This window comes from Podarcis vaucheri (assembly GCF_965113315.1).
Source record: "Podarcis vaucheri genome assembly, chromosome: 5".
Classification (NCBI taxonomy): Eukaryota; Metazoa; Chordata; class Lepidosauria; order Squamata; family Lacertidae; genus Podarcis; species Podarcis vaucheri.
Genome location: NC_138763.1, coordinates 59706665 through 59725193, shown reverse-complemented (window position 1 = coordinate 59725193; position 18529 = coordinate 59706665). Strand labels below are relative to the sequence as shown.

At 41.9% G+C, this 18529-nt stretch overlaps 1 protein-coding gene across 2 annotated transcripts in view; it reads right to left on the bottom strand.

The window, feature by feature from the left end:
- Nucleotides 1–18529, bottom strand: part of DOCK1 (dedicator of cytokinesis 1) — a 361394-nt gene that overhangs the window by 72474 nt on the left and 270391 nt on the right. For both annotated transcript variants that reach the window (XM_082222828.1, XM_082222829.1), the window contains exon 33: nt 12609–12763. In XM_082222828.1, the coding sequence (XP_082078954.1) occupies nt 12609–12763 (155 nt within the window). The remainder of the gene's footprint in view (nt 1–12608; nt 12764–18529) is intronic.

The following is an 18529-nucleotide window of genomic DNA, read 5'->3' as shown; positions in this document are numbered from 1 at the left end:
GGCGTTCAACTTCCAAGGTACTTCACATTCCTTGATGTGAAATTCCTTGATGTGAATGTACTTCACATTCCTTGATGTGAATATTTGAAGTGCAGCAACACTAACCCACCAAATCAGTGAGGGGGCGGCTCACAAGTAAAAATATGTCAGTTACAAAACCTGACTTTACTTAGCTCAACCGAATGAAGTAAACATGTACCTGCCCAAAGCAACTCATGACTCTCCAGACCTTTGAGATGGAGGAATTTATTCTCTTTCAGTTATGAACAACTGCATAGCTGCAGAGTATTTTTCCAAGGAATTCGAGACATTCATTCTTCAGTCATTACACTGTCTCTATGATATACCTGGTATGAACTCTTCCAAAGTCCACAAAATGGAAGTTAAGTGTCCATTTGGAACTTTATATGTCATATACCTGCAAGATGCTGGTCACTACGATATGTGGGGGAAAATAGGGTGCATGCATATTGCAAGGACCCAATGAGGATCACAAACACCTGTGTGGTATGCACTTGACATACTCATACTACATAGGCACCACTCCAATGAGGGTAGTGTAGCCAATTTTGCAGTAGCCAAGCCACCTCCCATCCACACTGCCCCGTCCTTAATCTACTCCAGGTGGCAACATGGTCCCCTACAGATGTTGTGGGACTCCAATTCCCATCATTCCTCTCATTTAGCTATGCTGGCTAGGGAGTTGGGATGAAAACAACATCTGGAGGGCACCACATTGTCTACGCCAATCTAAATCATCTCACCCTATCTCCTGTTTCTTAGTCGTATTGTAACGGGGCAAAAACATAATGCTGGAACAAGCTATTTCACATATATAAGTGGAAACCTGAAACAGAAGTTGGAAGTGTGAGAATGTTCCTCCTCAAGGCTCCAGGAGGACTGGAACAGAAGCTTGGACAACACTTTTGGTGTAAGGGTGGGTTCACATCAAGGGTGGCTGGGGGCGACATTTCAGAAGGTGGAATTCTCTCCCTTCTGAAACCTGCCCAGCTGCACTATAAACTAACTCATGGTTAGGCAAACTAAGGCCCTGGGGCTGGATCCAGCCCAATCACCTTCTAAATCCAGTCTGCGGACGGTCCTGGAATCAGCATGTTTTTACATGAGTAGAATGTGTGCTTTTATTTAAAATGCATCTCTGGGTTATTTGTGGGGCATAGGAATTCATTCTTCTTTTTTTCAAAATATAATCCGGCCCCCCACAAGGTCTGAGGGACAGTGGACTGGCCCCCTGCTGACCCCTGAACTAACTAAAAGCTTCCAGATAAAAATATAGCCACTATATTTCTGTATAGAGAGGGGAAGAAAGGTTCAATGTGTGAGAAAGGGAAAATGCAACACCCCCCCCCTCAAATCTCCCTATATAGTAGTGGTTCTTAACCTTTCATGGACCCATTTCAGAATCTGATGGAGGTTATGAATCTTCATGCACAAACCAAGTTCTGCATACAATTTATTGTATTGCATTGGAATTCATTTATCTTTTTTGCACCCGAGTTCATGGACCCATTGAAGTTCAACCACAGCCCACAGCTTAATAATTTCCCATATAGTGTAGGGAAGGAAGTGAGCCACATCCACCTAACCTAATCTGCCCCTCCAAAATCCTGTCAACTGTTAGGCGTTCAAGCCTTGCTTTCCGCTCCCACTTCATCCCCCCCCCGACCTTGCTAGCTAGGGATGATGGGAGTTGTAGTCCAAAAACAGCTGGAGGCCCAAGGTTGGGAAACACTGCTCTAAATCTTGGAAGCCTCCTGAGCATACATTTCTATCAGACCACTTTGTGTTTTCCTTCCCAAGAAAATAGGGACAGGATCACCCAAGTCTCATATTGGAGGGACTGATGCAGGATTTCCAGAACTTGAGTCTCCAGCTGATTTTGGACTACAATTCCCACCATCCCTGACCACTGGGTCCTGCTAGCTAGGGATAATGGGGGTTGTAGTCCCAAAACAGCTGGAGACTGTTTGGCAAATTAAAGGATATTGGCTTTCGGTTCCCAAAGAATTCAAAATTCTCCATGGATCCTCCAAATTTTGTACCTAGGATACATGCAGCTTGAATACATGTGGAGCGGCTTCTCCTTCCCCGCAACCATCACCACAATGTCATCTGATGGACCATTTCCCCCTGAGATGAGTAGAAAAGATGCAGCAACAGCATCTTTCCTTTCTATTGTAACTTTAAAATAAATAAATCTATGTTTGTTGTTGTAATCATCTTATATAAGCTGCTTTGTGCAATCTGCCTGAAAGGGATATAAAAAAAATACTGCAAATAAATAAATAGTGTTAAATTACTTTGCGCTATTTTGTTATGTTTCTAGGGCTTCCAAGGAATTTGCAGAAAATGGATAATGAAGCATTAGAAGGGCACCCATCTAAGCCATATAAGCTCCCACCTTAAGAGCCATGATTCGGAGTGATTTCTTTCTATCAAGACCACACAGACGGTTTTGTTTGGAAATAGTTGCCAAAGGAGAAGCAAAGGTAGAAGTACAAACCCTTGCAGTTCCACCTCTTGCCAACACATTGTCTCAAGTAGCCTTGGCTTTATGACTTTTCAAGCCAGGGGATCCCAGCTTCTGGTGACATTACAAGAAGGCTGGGCGTCACGGGGTGTCAAACGACTGCACAGTGGACACATGACCATGTTTATGGAGTTCTAGACACTCCATATGTATCCTTCTGCTGTTTTAGAAAGTTAAGGCTGGAAAGATATTAAAAAACCGGCGGGGGGGGGTGTGCCCTCAGTGAAAAAGGATTAAAATGCAACTGCAAGATAAATTGTTATTTGACCTTCTGTGCCCCCAGTGAGGCAATGCAATTCTTTAATGTAATAAATGTACTGGTTCAAGGAAGGAAATTAAAATGAGAGAGAGAGAGAGGAATAATCCAATCCACTCCTTGCAGTGCAGGCTCAGAGGTGCATCCCTATAGTGCAAGAGCATGCCAAGTAGTAGTTTAAAGCAATATAGTACAGAAGAGAAGTCACAAATCTTCGCAGATTCTCTAATAGGGTACAAAAATGGAATTGCCTTCTTTGACACTTGCTGCAGAAATTATCCACTGGCTGATTATCTATTCGTATGAGATGGCTGGTATGCGGAGAGGAAAATTATTTGTTATATATATAAAAAAAATCTCTGACATTTTGATGACACTAAAACCACTCCATCATGGGAAACTAAATGCAAATTGCTTCAAGTTCTACTTAAGGAAACTACAGCCATGTTGGTTTCATTTGGGAGACAAGTTTGGTGTACTGTAAACATTGTTTTTACAGCATATTGGCTGTTCTTGAGATGTAAAGATGGGTATATGTGGGTATACAACAGAAGCTCCCACCTTTCACACAGGGCTGATTTGTTCTAGGGCCACATGGCTAGGGCAGCATGTGAAGTGCAATTCTAGGGTTGCAAGTCCCACATTTTCAGCTGCAGACCTTCATTCTTCTCCATAGTTAACTTACGGGCTCAGTATGAAAAGGAAGAGATTGCTGCGAGCTTAAAATTAAACAAAAATGATGGTGCTCCAAAAGGGTTTTCCCCCCTGCTTTCTGGTGATGGTGCCACAATTTGAGGGTGGCTTTGAAATGCAAACTTTCTCAGTTGAGAAAGCAATCAACAATTATAAGCTGAAGCTGAGCACCTTGTGCCCTGCTTCTAATTGGTGACTGTGATGTGAGCATTCACTGGTGTCACCAAACCTTATCGTTAGGGCCTGGTTGCTCCTGGATTGTTCTGAGTGTGCTCAGGCCTAAAGTACGCAGGAGGAACCAGCAGCAAGCGTTGGGGGTAAGCTCTTCCCAGTTCTTTGAGAAAGCAGTGAAAAATCGAGTTAGCCAGAAGGCAAGCCTGGAGGAGCTCACCCATCACATCTATTATCCAACTTCTACATTGGAGAAAAGGTTTTTGGTTTGGTTTTGGTTTTTGCTATTTCTACGCAACTGTCTCAAGCAAAGCTTTATGCAACACATCAATGTGCAGCTTAATGACTGCATATCCAGCTAGCAACTGTGTTCATAAATGATGCCTCTCACCTGACATTAAGAGTTCTTATTAATTCTTGAAGCGGCAGGAAGAAAGGGGAATCTGCTTGTTCCCAAGGGCAAATATCATACCTGCCTCACCATGGATGAGGTAGGGATCCCACTGGTGAAGCAAAGAAACTGAGGCAGCACCTCCTTACATCTTGGGTTATTTGAATATCTCAGTTGGCCAAGTAGCTGTTTCGTTCCATACACACACAGTTCTATGTTTATTATATTATTATCTCTAAAGCATCAGCTATGGACATTCCCAGGGCTTGACAGCACTTATCAGCACCAGCTTCCAAAGATGAGTCAAAGAGAGTCCAGGGAGGCAAATGCATCCTGTTTTTTTCCTTCGTTATTTTCTTTCATCTGTCTACCGTATTTTTCGCTCTATAACACGCAGATTTTTTCTCCTAAAAAGGAAGGGGAAATGTCTGTGCGTGTTATGGAGCGAATGTGTGGTCTCTGGAGCCGAAAAATGAGGCAAAAATCAAACCGCGCTTCAGGGAGAAGGGAGCTCCGTGAGACAGGAAGTTGCTGCTTTCCTGCATTCTGCCTCAGGGTCTTACTGCCCTCCCGCTCTGTTTCGTTGCTGTGTTTGCTCAAACGGAACAAAGAGCAGGGGAAGCCCCTCCCCTCCAGGCAAGAAGAGAGGAAAAGCAGAGCGTCCCTGTAATTCCTCTCCATGTTCCGGAGGGAACAATGTTTGTGAAGGGAAGAGAGATTACAGGTTCGGCTTAAAATTCTGATTTGACTTCCTGCTTTTTGTTTTTGGAGACACACAGCATTCAAATATGCTTTCTTCCATTTAAAAGGATGAAATCCTTAAACAGTGGCTGGCTTGTGTGGGTGGGTGGGGGGAAACTTTTGCCTTCCTTTCCTCACGTTATAGCCCTCTCCTGCATTCTTAGCCTTCTGTGTTTTTTCTTCCCTCCCCACTTAAAATGTGGTTACAAAGCATGGATCCACATGGATCCTCAGGATCTTTGCATTGGGTCACCCCAAATTCACCATCAGAGCACACAGCATGTCCATGGCTACAGCCTGCCCCCCCAAAATCACACACCCATTGTTGCCTGGGGCTGCAATGGTGCAAAAACGTGGTTACAAAGCATGGATCCACATGGATCCTCAGGATCTTTGCATTGGGTCAGCCAAAATTCACCATCTGAGCACATAGCATGTCCATGGCTACAGCCTGTCCCCCCCCAAAAAAAATCACGCACCCACTGTTGCCTGGGGCTGCAATGGTGCAAAAACGTGGTTACAAAGCATGGATCCACAGGGATTCTCAGGATTTTTGCATTGGGTCACCCCAAATTCACCATCAGAGCACACAGCATGTCCATGGCTACAGCCTGCCCCCCCCAAAATCACACACCCATTGTTGCCTGGGGCTGCAATGGTGCAAAAACGTGGTTACAAAGCATGGATCCACATGGATCCTCAGGATCTTTGCATTGGGTCAGCCAAAATTCACCATCTGAGCACATAGCATGTCCATGGCTACAGCCTGCCCCCCCCCCAAATCACGCACCCACTGTTTCCTGGGGCTGCAATGGTGCAAAAACGTGGTTACAAAGCATGGATCCACAGGGATTCTCAGGATTTTTGCATTGGGTCACCCCAAATTCACCATCAGATCACATGTCTGTGATCACAGCATGAAGCACAAAAATGATACGTCCACTGTTTCATTCAGAATATTTTTTCCCTTGTTTTCCTCCTCTAAAAACGATGTGCGTGTTATGGTCAGGTGCGTGTTATAGAGCGAAAAATACGGTAATTTTTTTCACTTCGTTCCAGTTGCTTTTCTCTTCTCTCACAGTTTTGCCCTTCCCTGTAGCTATGATTACACTTTGCAGCCCCACTTGGCACCTTCTCTTGTTAGACTTGTCCTAATATGACCCGTGTGTCTATTTTTTCATTGTTGCCATCCCTTTCTGCTTGCCCTTTCACATGCTTGGAATTTTCTCCATCCTCATAATCTCTGTGCGCTTTCCCATCTATTAAAAGTCACTTATCTCCTGGTCCCTGGCTTCTCGCATTTGGTGGAAATAAATTTGAATTTATTTATTGGGGTATGTATAAGCCACCAAACATTAAAATAAAACACACATATCTACATAGGCAACCTCCATCAGTTCTGTAATAGTATAAATTAATTATAACACAGTCTGAATCCATGTGCACTCTGAACCTTTATGCATAAAGAGTGCCCTAACTGCATTTTTGTATTTGCACAATACTCCCATCAGACTTTAGTTTTTAAAAATGTCAGCTATACTGCACCCAATGCACAGGTCATGAGGGCAGTATGAGATGTAACACACCTTCTGTAGTTTATCAGTTGCCTTTCTTTTTACATCATGATGGGTGTCTGTCACAGAAGAGGCTGAATGAATAGCCCCCAAAGAAACAGAAAATTACTTAAAACTAAATAAAAGCTTCAGCCAAATAATGGGGCATGATTGATGGAGGTGGTTAAGACAAATGTGCTGACATTTGCCACTTAAAAAGAAGACAGATGAACGTTCCCATGTTGATCTTGTACAGTAGGGGAGCACATACCCATCAAAGAATGAAAGCAATCCAAAAACAACAACGACACATGCCATTGGAGGTGGACTTTGTGTCACTCATTGCTAATTACATCACAAAAAGGTCCAAGGAGATTCCTGTGAAACTTGTGGAACCAGTCAGAACCACATTAGTAGCACCACATTAGAACAAAGCTGGCAGTATAATTGCAGAGAGAAAAAACCCTTGGAGTGAAGTATTACACTGTTCAATCCCAAACTACTGTCCCTCAAATATGTATTTTCCCATCTTTTAAATATCCTATGAAGAATAAAAAAGTGACATCATGTTCCTTACCATGCAATTATTTATGTGGCAGTTTTGAGGTGGGGTAAATAAAGACTGGGGTGTTAAACCACAGAGCCCAGGGCTTGCCGATCAGAAGGTCGGCGGTTCGAATCCCTGTGACAGGGTGAGCTCCTGTTTCTCGGTCCCTGCTCCTGCCAACCTAGCAGTTTGAAAGCACGTCAAAGTGTAAGTAGATAAATAGGTACTGCTCCGGCGGGAAGGTAAACGGCATTTCCGTGCGCTGCTCAGGTTCGCCAGAAGCGGCTTAGTCATGCTGGCCACATGACCTGGAAGCTGTACGAAGGCTCCCTTGGCCAATAAAGCAAGATGAATGCTGCAACCCCAGAGTCGTCTGTGACTAGCCCTAATAGTCAGGGGTCCCTTTACCTTTAAGTAAAGATTACGATTGTACATAATCACTTGAGAACTTCAAATGCAGAACTTCAAATAACTCTATTAGTTATTTCTGTAACAGCCAGAAAGCATGAAGGAAAAAGCAAGAAGAAAATGCATCCATCCTCTGATGAGGTAACAGGAGGCTTAGGCTTTCTGTGAGAGTTTGAGGCCAAGGAAGGAAACTTAGAATTTAAACACACACATACACCAACTTTTTGCTGCACACCAATAAATTAATGTAATCTATCAAACTTCTCACAAGCTAGATCTTTGGTATGGCACAACAAGATTGTCCTTAAGATATTTTTGCTTAGTTTTCAAGCCTTCATTTTTCAGAAGTTTAGAAGAGCATAAAATACAATGCACAAAAGCTACCTCTAAATGTATAAAACAACATAACAAAAACATATGAAATTCTTTTGCAAAATAAAATGGGATGAGATTATTGTCATACAATTTGTTTCCCTTTCCTACTTTGAACCCTAGTGGCAGGTCAGTAATTTCCATGCTCCATCATAGTTACGACATTATTGCAGAGTAGCTTACAAAAATCATTATGCTCCATGATTTGATTTAACAGGATGCATCAAAATCTCCCTTTTCCCAGAGCTGTGTATCTAGTGGTGTTGAAATTTTTCTTTGCTAGTGATTTTCAATTTATTTTGTAAATAAAACAACTCAATCAGAAACTATTCACAAGGATACAAATGCTATTGTTTGTCTATTGGCCAATAATCACCGCTATGACCAAGGGGAGCATTTGTCATAGTCTGCATAGTAGAGGTATACTTATCCTTCACAAACAAAGCTAGAAGTGTTATGCTGAGCTGAGTCTTATTAGAAATTCATGTTAACACCACTTGGAAGGGAGGAAAAATGTTAGCATCTATAATCCTTTTTAGTCTATCAGATTCAACAAAGTCCATTAATTATGTGGTGCATTTAATTAAGGATAGCTGGATATCAGACAATGCTAAAAAGACTGATTTGCATGATCATGTTATTTAACCCGTCCTGCAGTTCCCTTAAGACCTGCAACATCATTGCTTTATGACCCCCACCCTTTGCATACCTATTTACATACCACCCATGTGACTTGGGTTGCAATCCTATACACACTTACCAGGGAGTAAGTCCCACTGAACTAAACTGGATTTACTTCTGAGTAGATATGTGGGCTAAAGCCTCAGCGCCTAGGGCTTGCCGATCTAAAGGTCGGCGGTTCGAATCCCCGCGGCGGGGTGCGCTCCCGCTGCTCGGTCCCAGCGCCTGCCAACCTAGCAGTTCGAAAGCACCCCCGGGGGCAAGTAGATAAATAGGTACCGCTTACCAGCGGGAAGGTAAACGGCGTTCCGTGTGCGGCTCTGGCTCGCCAGAGCAGCGTTGTCACGCTGGCCACGTGACCCGGAAGTGTCTCCGGACAGCGCTGGCCCCCGGCCAATAGATGTGAGATGGGCGCACAAACCCCACAGTCTGTCAAGACTGGCCCGTTCGGGCAGGGGTACCTTTACCTTTACCTTTAGATATGTATAAGATTACACAGTTAAGTACTTCATTAGGGTTTCTAAATATTTTATGGTGCTTCCAGGAGCAGTGATATGTACTGCAAACAGCAATTATTAATTTTCAAGTCCTGGGGAAATAGAAGTTAAAACATCAACTGACAACTAGATAAGACAGTGCCGCCTCATTGATATTACAATTTATTGTCAACTTCTAGAATTGAATAAAAAGATCCTCTGCTTCTTCTTGCTGACAGTCCCAACCCAATTACCTGCTTTTCATAACAGAACTCTAGCCAGAGGTGCTTTATTTGCATCAGTAGTTTTGTGTTAGCAATCATGTGTATTATCCATTTGTTTATTTTATATCCCTGTGTGTTTTTTTATATTTTATTTGGAGGGCTCTGTTTGCTTTTTATGACACAAGATGGATATACAAATGGATGTTGCATATTGCTGAAAGATAGATTTGCACAATAATATTACTTGGTTGCAAGTTCTTTGAGGATACTTCTCTTAGCTTACTTCTAGGAAGTAAGATTAAGACAGAAAGAAAACATTTGTACACACACACACACAGAGAGAGAGAGAGAGAGAGAGAGAGAGAGAGACACCACGATTAGATTATTTTATGGAATAAATTATAACAAAATGGTAACTGCTACTAACTGTTGTGTTTTACACATTAGATGAATTCATTATATTGGCCACGGTAGCTAGAGATTCCATGTTCAGATCTAAATATTGGGAAGGAATAACACGGAAGGCCTTGTCTATTATGGCTTATCTAGGAATATCCATGGAGCACCTGGCTGGTACCTCATTGTGGGTAACAGAACGCTGGAGGAAATAGTCTAAAACAGCAGGGCTGTTCTTATGTAGTCTCCTGTCAGAAGCCATGGGAATTAAAACTGGGAGCACTTCGTTCTGTACATGGCTCCCCATGTGGTCAGCCCCCCAGAAATGCATTTGGGGGCATCTTCCTACACTGGGAAGTATTCTCAGGCTCGGTATTGGCCCTGTCCACGCAAGTTGGCTAGTGGTCCTCTGAAATAGGAAAGACCTATTAGCGTCTTCCTGCTCAAGTTCTTCTGTGTTTGTTTGCTGATTGGCTCCTGACCTGGTTCCACAGGTGTGGCTCCTGCTTTGACCTCCTAGACTCCCAGCACAATTTCTGACAGCTGCCAATGGCAGATGGATGCAGGATACATGCTTGTATGCAAAAACAGTAGGAATACCTACTTGACTTAAGGCTACATCTGGATGATCAGCATGGGATTGTGACAAACTTTACGTGGCTTCCAGGTATACCAAATCAGTGCACTTGATCCTGTAAAGTACTGCAGCTATTTCTGCCCTTAGGCTTTGGTCTCCTTTGAGATATGCATCCTGGATATGGTACAGAGCATTGGAGCTGCACTAGCCTTGCAAAATGCACCATGAAAGTAGGAAAGACATTACCTTTCATTAACATCCCAAATGCGCAAAGCTTTTAGCCTTCCCAGACACTGTGAGTGTGCAGAGTTAAACCTAAAGCTTCTGTGCAGAACATAGGCAGTTAATCATGAGAGACATGGCTTTCACTGTACAACTTTTGCACAGCACAGCTTTGCAGATAACAGCACCAATTCAAGCAAACTTCTTATTTTGACTCTCCCCCCCAAAAAAAATACAGCACCGGTGGAAATATTATCATCTCATGTGCATGATTTTAAATGTATGTGTATGATAGAAATAATTTGAACAATGAAAATAAGCCAGGTATACCCAATGTGTTATCATCCTCTGTGTGACTGAGGTTCAAAATTCTACTCAATTATGTATAGCTTGCTGGGTGATATTGGGCCGATTTCTCAATCAAACCTACCTCACGGGCTGTTGTGAAATGGCCCCCTCATGAGAAGAGAAGACTCCCTGGAAAAGACCCTGATGATGGGAAAGATTGAGGGCACAAGGAGGAGGGGACGACAGAGGACGAGATGGTTGGATAGTGTTCTCAAAGCTACCAGCATGAGTTTGACCAAACTGCGGGAGGCAGTGGAAGACAGGAGTGCCTGGCATGCTCTGGTCCATGGGGTCACGAAGAGTCGGACACGACTAAACAAGAACAAAGTTTGCTTTTGTGTGTGTGCAATCTTGTAGGCTACCCTGAGCTCCTTGGAGAAAGAGCTTTCCATAAAAATGGAGAAACAGAACAGGGTGTGCCAAACCAAGAGTGACGAAAGATAATTTAGAACAAAAACAATGGCTCACAAAATGGATACTACTTTTCAGGCTTGCTTTCAGATGCTAAAACCACAAAGGATGTGCAAAGAAAGGAGATGAGGTGAAATAAAAGATTAAGATAAAGGACGCAAATTGTGGTGCCTTGATTTCATCTGACTAGGCTTGTCCCTCCCCTCCCCACCCCACCCCCCCACCCCGCCATGAGACTGCTCTCTCTTACATTAGCACGAGCAGGACCAAACCTGCTAAATCAGTTATTGCTACTTGTGGCTGTTATTCTGCCCGACGACAAAGTGGAGAGAAGCTGTAAAGACGAAGGCAACTCCCATCATAGAAAATCTTTACTTACAAAGTAATTACCTACTCTGGTGCCAAGACTGAGTTCATGTAATCAATTCTCCAAGGAATTGCTACCCGATAGGATTTCCAAGGTTATTTGTTCACACAAACACCTCCCCTCTCCCCAGTTTGGTGAACCTGATATGCACTCTTGTAAAATTTAGCTGTTGAAAAGTAATATTGCCTTACATGTGGTTCTGCCATATATCAGGTGCATTTTGCACAGGAAACTATGGGAGAATGACATGAACATTTATTTTATTTCCTGCTGGATTAACGTTTCCCTAGAAAAACTGATCATGTAAACTCAGTGACAACAGAAAAGGTTTAGCTCTGAGGATTATTAATCTCATGTCATTCTTACAGCACACAGTAGAAAGAAAGAAAGAAAGAAAGAAAGAAAGAAAGAAAGAAAGAAAGAAAGAAAGAAACTGAAATAAGAGTATATTTCATATAACAGTTGTCTGAGAATGATATAGGACTTCATGTTTTCAAATTAAAGTGCTGTGAAATATTCCTCCCTCACACATTGTAGGTCTGCTGTAAAAAGGGAGCTAATTTAAACTTTGTTGATATGACTAATAAGGTTAGATAATTGTCTTTCTGGCAGGTAATTTAAACAGCAGGATAGCAATCCTTGTGTGAGTGCCTTTTTGAATGGAAAGAAGACAGTCTAGCCACATTTGTTTCCAGGGCTGCACAGCTGTAACTTGGTGGTAGTGCACATACAAAAGGTTCTAGGTTGAAAACGCAGGCAAGACTAGGAAAAATCACAGCCTGAAACCCTTGGGAGCTACTGCCAGTGTAGACTTTACTGAGCTAGATCAACCAATAATCGGATGCAGTATAAGGAGCCTTTCAACGCCACTATTAGGGATGAGAAACTGAGAAGGGATGCCAAAGAACTGAATATTCTGGTAGCAAAATCAGGGATAGATGTATAGCCCACTTTGAGCAGGATGACAACTGAATTTGCTTGCAACATCCCAGCAATGACAGAAGGGAACACCAAGCTTTCTTTGGCAATGTGTTCTGTTCATGGCTCCATTAGTTCCTTATAGGCATGCAGGTGGCAAAACTATAGATGTAGGTCACAGGTTGTGGGGTTACAAGTTGTGTCAGTCTGCTTCATACATACAGATAAAATAAAATTTGCTTTGTGAATCTTCCTTGGACAAAAGAAAAGCATAGTTTGGTACTCTGTAAACAAAATGTACTTACCATCTGAAAGCCTCTGGTACTGGTAGAATGAAACTCGCACTGCATCATATCGAAGAATATTGGAATGGTAGCTTTTCTAAGTTCAGTTTCAGGGATCAGTGTCATTTCTAACATAGGCCCCACCATCTCAGGAATGAACTTGATTTTATGTTGGCCTGAGGAGACAAAAACCACCTGAATTTAGAAGAAGGGGCTTAATTACACCCAAGGCTCTTCAGTTTTCAGAATCAAAATTTGTTCTGAAAAAGAAAGGCAGGCAATAGTAAATAATAGTATTCTGAAGATATACAGAGCACATTTGCCATACCACAAAAAGCAACTTGCAAACCTTCCAGGTTTTACAAAGCAGAACCTCAAAATCAGATGTCTCTTAGCCAGGGTTTAAGCCCTTTAGGGTGGACTCTTAGACAGTGCTTTTTGTAGAAAAAAATCAAAATAATGAGAAATGATATTTAAACAACACTGGATAATATCTGCCAATATCTTTAAACTAAAAAAGGTACCCCCTCCCCAGCTTAGCTCATTATTGTCTCATTACTGCCAATCTATTCACCATCAAGTTCATCACCTGCTGAGTCAGCATTCTTTTTATCTAAATTTAGTCGGAACTAGAACAAATATTAAATATCAACACTTAATTCAAATTTCCTAAATTAACATTAAGCAAGTCTTCACAGTAGTTTGCCTTCTTCATCTGTAGTATATTTTGACATTGCAATTACAAAGTTGCCTCCTTATAGATAGAATCTTAGGATAATCTTAAATAACTTCCAACAAGTGGAAGACAACCCTTATTCTTCTCAATACAGATCGATAATACAAGCTGATGTGCTAGTTTAAGTTACCAGTGGTGAAAGAGAGGGAGAGAAATTGAATTCTTAGAAATATTAATTAATAGTTGTTCAACAGAAGTAGCTGTTGAAACATTTTTTGTAAATATATATGATTAAAGGTACATACATTGAATCATACAATATTTAAATTACACAAAAATGAAAGATATGATAAACATTGCTAGTGTTTTCAAAACATTTATCTGCTGTATTTTTAATCATAAGTCTATTATTTCATTATCACTATGAACATCTCAAGATATGAAGCTGAATATAAGCTAGGGCTACAGTAAGTAACACTTCAGGTATTTGATTATCAAAAAAATTAATTATACACCTGTTTAGCACTTACTTCATCCTGACTCACACTCCATATGTAGAAACAAAGTTAAGTTCCAAGCAGAAACAAGAATTTCAAAAGAGATCTATGTAGGAATGATTACCAATGATTACGTATAAGGTTGGCTAGTCACATTGCATAAATCTGATGTTCTTGTAGACTTCTGGACATAGAAAATAAGTTTGAAATGAACTCAGAACTGCTTAAGAATCACTTGGCTTCATCTCTTATAAACTTAGTAGTTTTATTGACTGGGTGGAGGTGGGAAGGCTCTCTTTTGATGGTAATGTAATTTGCCATGCACTCTTCAAAATGAGATAAGACTACCCTGCTGCATTTGGGAGTTGTTATTCCGCTGAATGGAATCTGGACTTCTGCCTCAAAGTTGTTTCCTTATGGCACCACACAGCAGTGGACAAGCTCTGAAGCTCTGCAAACACGGCACCAGGCAGAAGAGCAGCAGTCAACACCAGCTGGTTAGGCACACAAGGTGTACCGAAGTAGAAAAAATGTTTAGGGAACGAAGTAGGAAGGTGAGGCAAGAACCCCAACAATAGCTAAATGAGGACTGAGCATGCTTAGTTGCCCTACAATGTCTTGGGAAGCGAGGGAATGAAAACTGAGGGGGAAGGAAACTGAAGAGTATTCTGTAAAATAACTAGGATGAATGGAATACTGAACAGGAGCACTGTACACAGCAAGGCATTGTTGCAGGCCCCACTTGTAATTTTATATTTCTTGAGCAATAGCGATCTTGAACTTAAAGCCATTCACATTGGTGACCACCACCACCACATCTTCTGGGCCATGAAAACTGTCACATCTACGAAACATTCCATAGCTTAATTAGGTTCTCTGTCTAATTCATTTATCTAGGGAACTATATTGAATGCACTGCCTGAATCAAGAGATGTTGTCAGGGATCGAGTCTGGCTTAGGTCAGCACTAAAGTAGTAAGTCACCAATGCCAGTGAAGTTAACTCTATATTCGGGGGGGGGGAGGATACAGCTCATGCCTAATGTTCTCAGCAACCCTTCCTGGTAGGTTTTGCCCCAATTACACACTTGTGAGGACTGAAGGTCCCCACCTTCCCACCCCCCTCTAAGGCTCCTTCTCTCCAAGGTTTCCCCGCCATGCAGTTTCAAACTGCATCTGCATACAACTAAACTCTGTTCTGCTCTTTTCATTTTTGTGTGTGTGTTCTTGGAGACTAGGGGGAGGGGAGCTGGTTGCAGCAAGATGGGGAGACTCCCTGAATTCTTCACCAGCCTCTTGACTGTCTTCTACTTCAGCCTCAGAGTCTGAACTACATTCTGCCACAAACTCTTCCTGCTCACTAAACCCTGTTGCCCATCCAGATTCTGACACCTTCCCCTTAGTCTTCTTCCTCTGGCCATTTGTTGTCATCCCACCACCGCTGTGCTAGCTCTAAGGCCTTTTTTGCCTGAGGGTTCCCTAGGGAGTTCCCTGGCTGTTGCTTCCCACCACTCTTCTGCATCCAGCCAGTCCATGACAGATGTGCACTTTGCTTATAACAACAGTATTAGTTGTTCATAGATACCCTTGAACAGGACACAGCTCCAAAAAGAAATAAAAGTCTACATATTACAAAAAAAATATGTAATAATGCTATTATAGTTGAGCATACTCTTAAGCAGAATATTCAGTGGTAAGCCAGGAAAAGCTTTTTTAAAAACATGAAAACAGTATAAAGATTTATTTCTATTTCATTATTACTACCATTCAGTCTTCCAGGTGACAGTTCTTTTGTACTATACCTGAAAACTGTCACAGCAAATAGATCAGAAAATGAATTATAGTGACACAATGTTATTTGTCAGGGAGACCATCAATGCCACAAAGTTCCTGTTTTGTCACAAGGCTCCAAGTTTAGGGATTGAATTTCAAGACAGAAAGAAAAATAGCTGGTTTCGAAGTAAATCCATGAAAGAAGCATATTGCCATAACAACGCATTTTAAACCTTTGATTACTTAAAAAAAATAAAATATAGAGAATGCCCTTGGTCCAAAGCGACAGCACTAGCAAGGCTTCCCTATGCAATTCAATCAAAGGTACACACCCACATGCACAGTGCTGGCCAATCCATCGAAGCAAATGGGAGATGGAGCTCCCATGACCACAAGGAACTGACATATCAGGGAGCAAGTGGGGAATGTCTTTCTAATGAACACCACAAAATAAAAGAAAGCTTTACACCCCCATTTTATAAAGTGTTCTCTTTGTACATGTTCTAATGTCTAATTCATCTCAAAATTAGAATTTTGTGGGCATCAGAAGAAATCAGTGGAAATCAGCAGTAAAGCACTTCATCCCCTTTTTTTGTCACTTGTACGGTGCCTCCTATTAAATCCTTCCCCGTAGGTCTAACTGGCAGAAATCTTAAATCAATGCAGGAGGAGGTGGGTCCCTAGGAAAGTAGTGCTTGAGAAAAACGTGTCCCGCTTGGAGAAAGAAAGAAAGAAAAAAAAAGCAATTAGAAAATATTACAATGTGTATAATCACACTGCAAATCTTCCTTCCTCTGCTGCCTGAAGGCCATTTAGCTTATCAGTTCAGCTGCAGTGTTTGATGGCAGCTTTCCCCAGAATTTACTTTATTCTGCAGTGGTGGATTGGAGGAAAAACAAGTAGAAAAGCTTATGAGAACTGCGGAGTCAGCAGCCCCACAGTTTTGGATGATAAACATATCGTTCCACAAATCAGCTATGCAGCATATCTGATATCTAAGATACCCTGCAGATTCTCAATCATGTTCAGCTGGAAACTCAGGGCCTTTCATCCCCCTTCCCATAACCAATTATCTTCAGGCTACGTAAATCTTTCTCAACCAAGATTGGCGTGAAGGATCACCTCCCTTGGCGTTCTGGTTGGAGAAGGCAGAGGATGCAATCCAAAGTCATCCAATGATGCTAAAGAGCTTGGTTTCAAGCTGAAGTAGTGCCTCTTCAAATCCCTTGCAACTTTCCTTAAGAGGTAGTAGTACTCTGGCAGCCACCAATCCTTGCACTGGGATATAGGAACATTGGGTGGTAGCCAATTAAGTTTTCTTCCAAGCCTTGCCCCACCCTCCAACCCTAGAAATCCTCATAAGGGAGCAGGTCCTGGAGGAAGAACTGTGAGGGGAGAGACTTCATCAGGCAAGGCCTCCTTCCACCTGCCTTGCCCGACCCTCTAGTCTCTGCTTCTCAACCTGTATTGTTTTATTCTATGTACTGTGGCTTGCCGTTGTTTTATTGATTATAGCTTAGAAATTATTAATTGTAACCGTTGAGTGGATTTCTGTTTAACTTTTATATGTTCTCATTATTTAATACTATTCTAATGATTGTTGAATGTTACTTTTTTGATGTAGGTTGCCTATTTTTCTTATCACATTTTTGTATTGCATTAGATTGTTGTAAGATGTACATTTTTTGTTTCTTCAGCTTGTAAACCGCCTTGAGTATTGTAAGACAGAAAGACGGTATACAAATTTAAAAACGATGAAAACGAACTTAGGGCTCATCCAGATTTCCGCTTGCCCTGCCCTGCCACTCACCCCAAGGGAAACGCTATCTTTAATGCTGAATCGGAGCAATCAGGTTTTCTGCAGACTGACGTTTGCTTCAATTTCAGTGCTAAAGAGCCGGAAAAGTGACTGAGCAAACAGAAAACAGCTCAGACCCCTGCTTTCTAGGCACACACTCAGACCCATGCCTATGTAGTTTTGCACATTCTCAGGCTGGAAGACAAACGTGGCACAAGTGCTGCAGGTGACTGCGGCAGCTCCCTCACCCTCCATGTCTCTTGGTTCTATGCAGAGTGTGTGATGCTCCTCAGGGCATCCCCCTCAAGCTCTCCCACAAACGCCCCTGTTTACAAGTCCTGTTCATGAGCTCCCCGGAGCTGCGATCAGCTAAGCATAACTGCTGCTAGCTGCTAGCTCTTCCCCCAACTCACTTCCTCGCCTTTTATCCAGCAAACTAAATTCTGCAATTAGATGAGTAATTCGGATTCCCCTTGTTGTCAGTGGGAACTAAGTGCCCATACGTGACTGCATGTAACTTGAGTATTTCTGAAGCCAATGTGATTGAGCTCATAAACTAAGATCTGCTGTGTTTTTCTTGGTGCCTGGTTTTATCAGTTTATAATTTACTCTTACTCTGCTGGAAAACAGATGCTTTTAAATTCATATTATCATTAGTATGCTGCGCCTTCCCTACGCGAATAAAAGCATGGTAATTTAAATTCACAGACTGCAATCCTGCAATTAATTACCTGTGCAAATCAATGGGCTTTTGTGTGTGTTAACTGCATGCAGGATACCAGATTTAATTTGTACATTAAAATGAAATCATTTTCTATTACAACTGATGTATTTTCCCAGCTCCTGTGAATTTTGAGTGTCTCTAACCCCAATGCCAGTACAGTGTTATTGTTATTGTTGCCTCTGGGACAGTGTGGTACAGCAGTTAGAATAGTGGACTAGGACTAGGAATAAAGATTCAAATCTATACTAAGGCTGACCTTGGACTAGTCACTATGTCTCAGCCTAAGCTGCTTCATAGGGTTATCATAACAAATAATGTGTGAGATGCAATGTATGCTGCCTTGAACTCATTGGACAAGAAGTGGGATATAACTGCAATAAAGTAAATTTGAACAGATTAACACTGCTTTCTTGGATATTTTTCACACCCACAGCCCACTAAGGTGCACAATTCCCCCTCCCCAGATGTTAGTATGC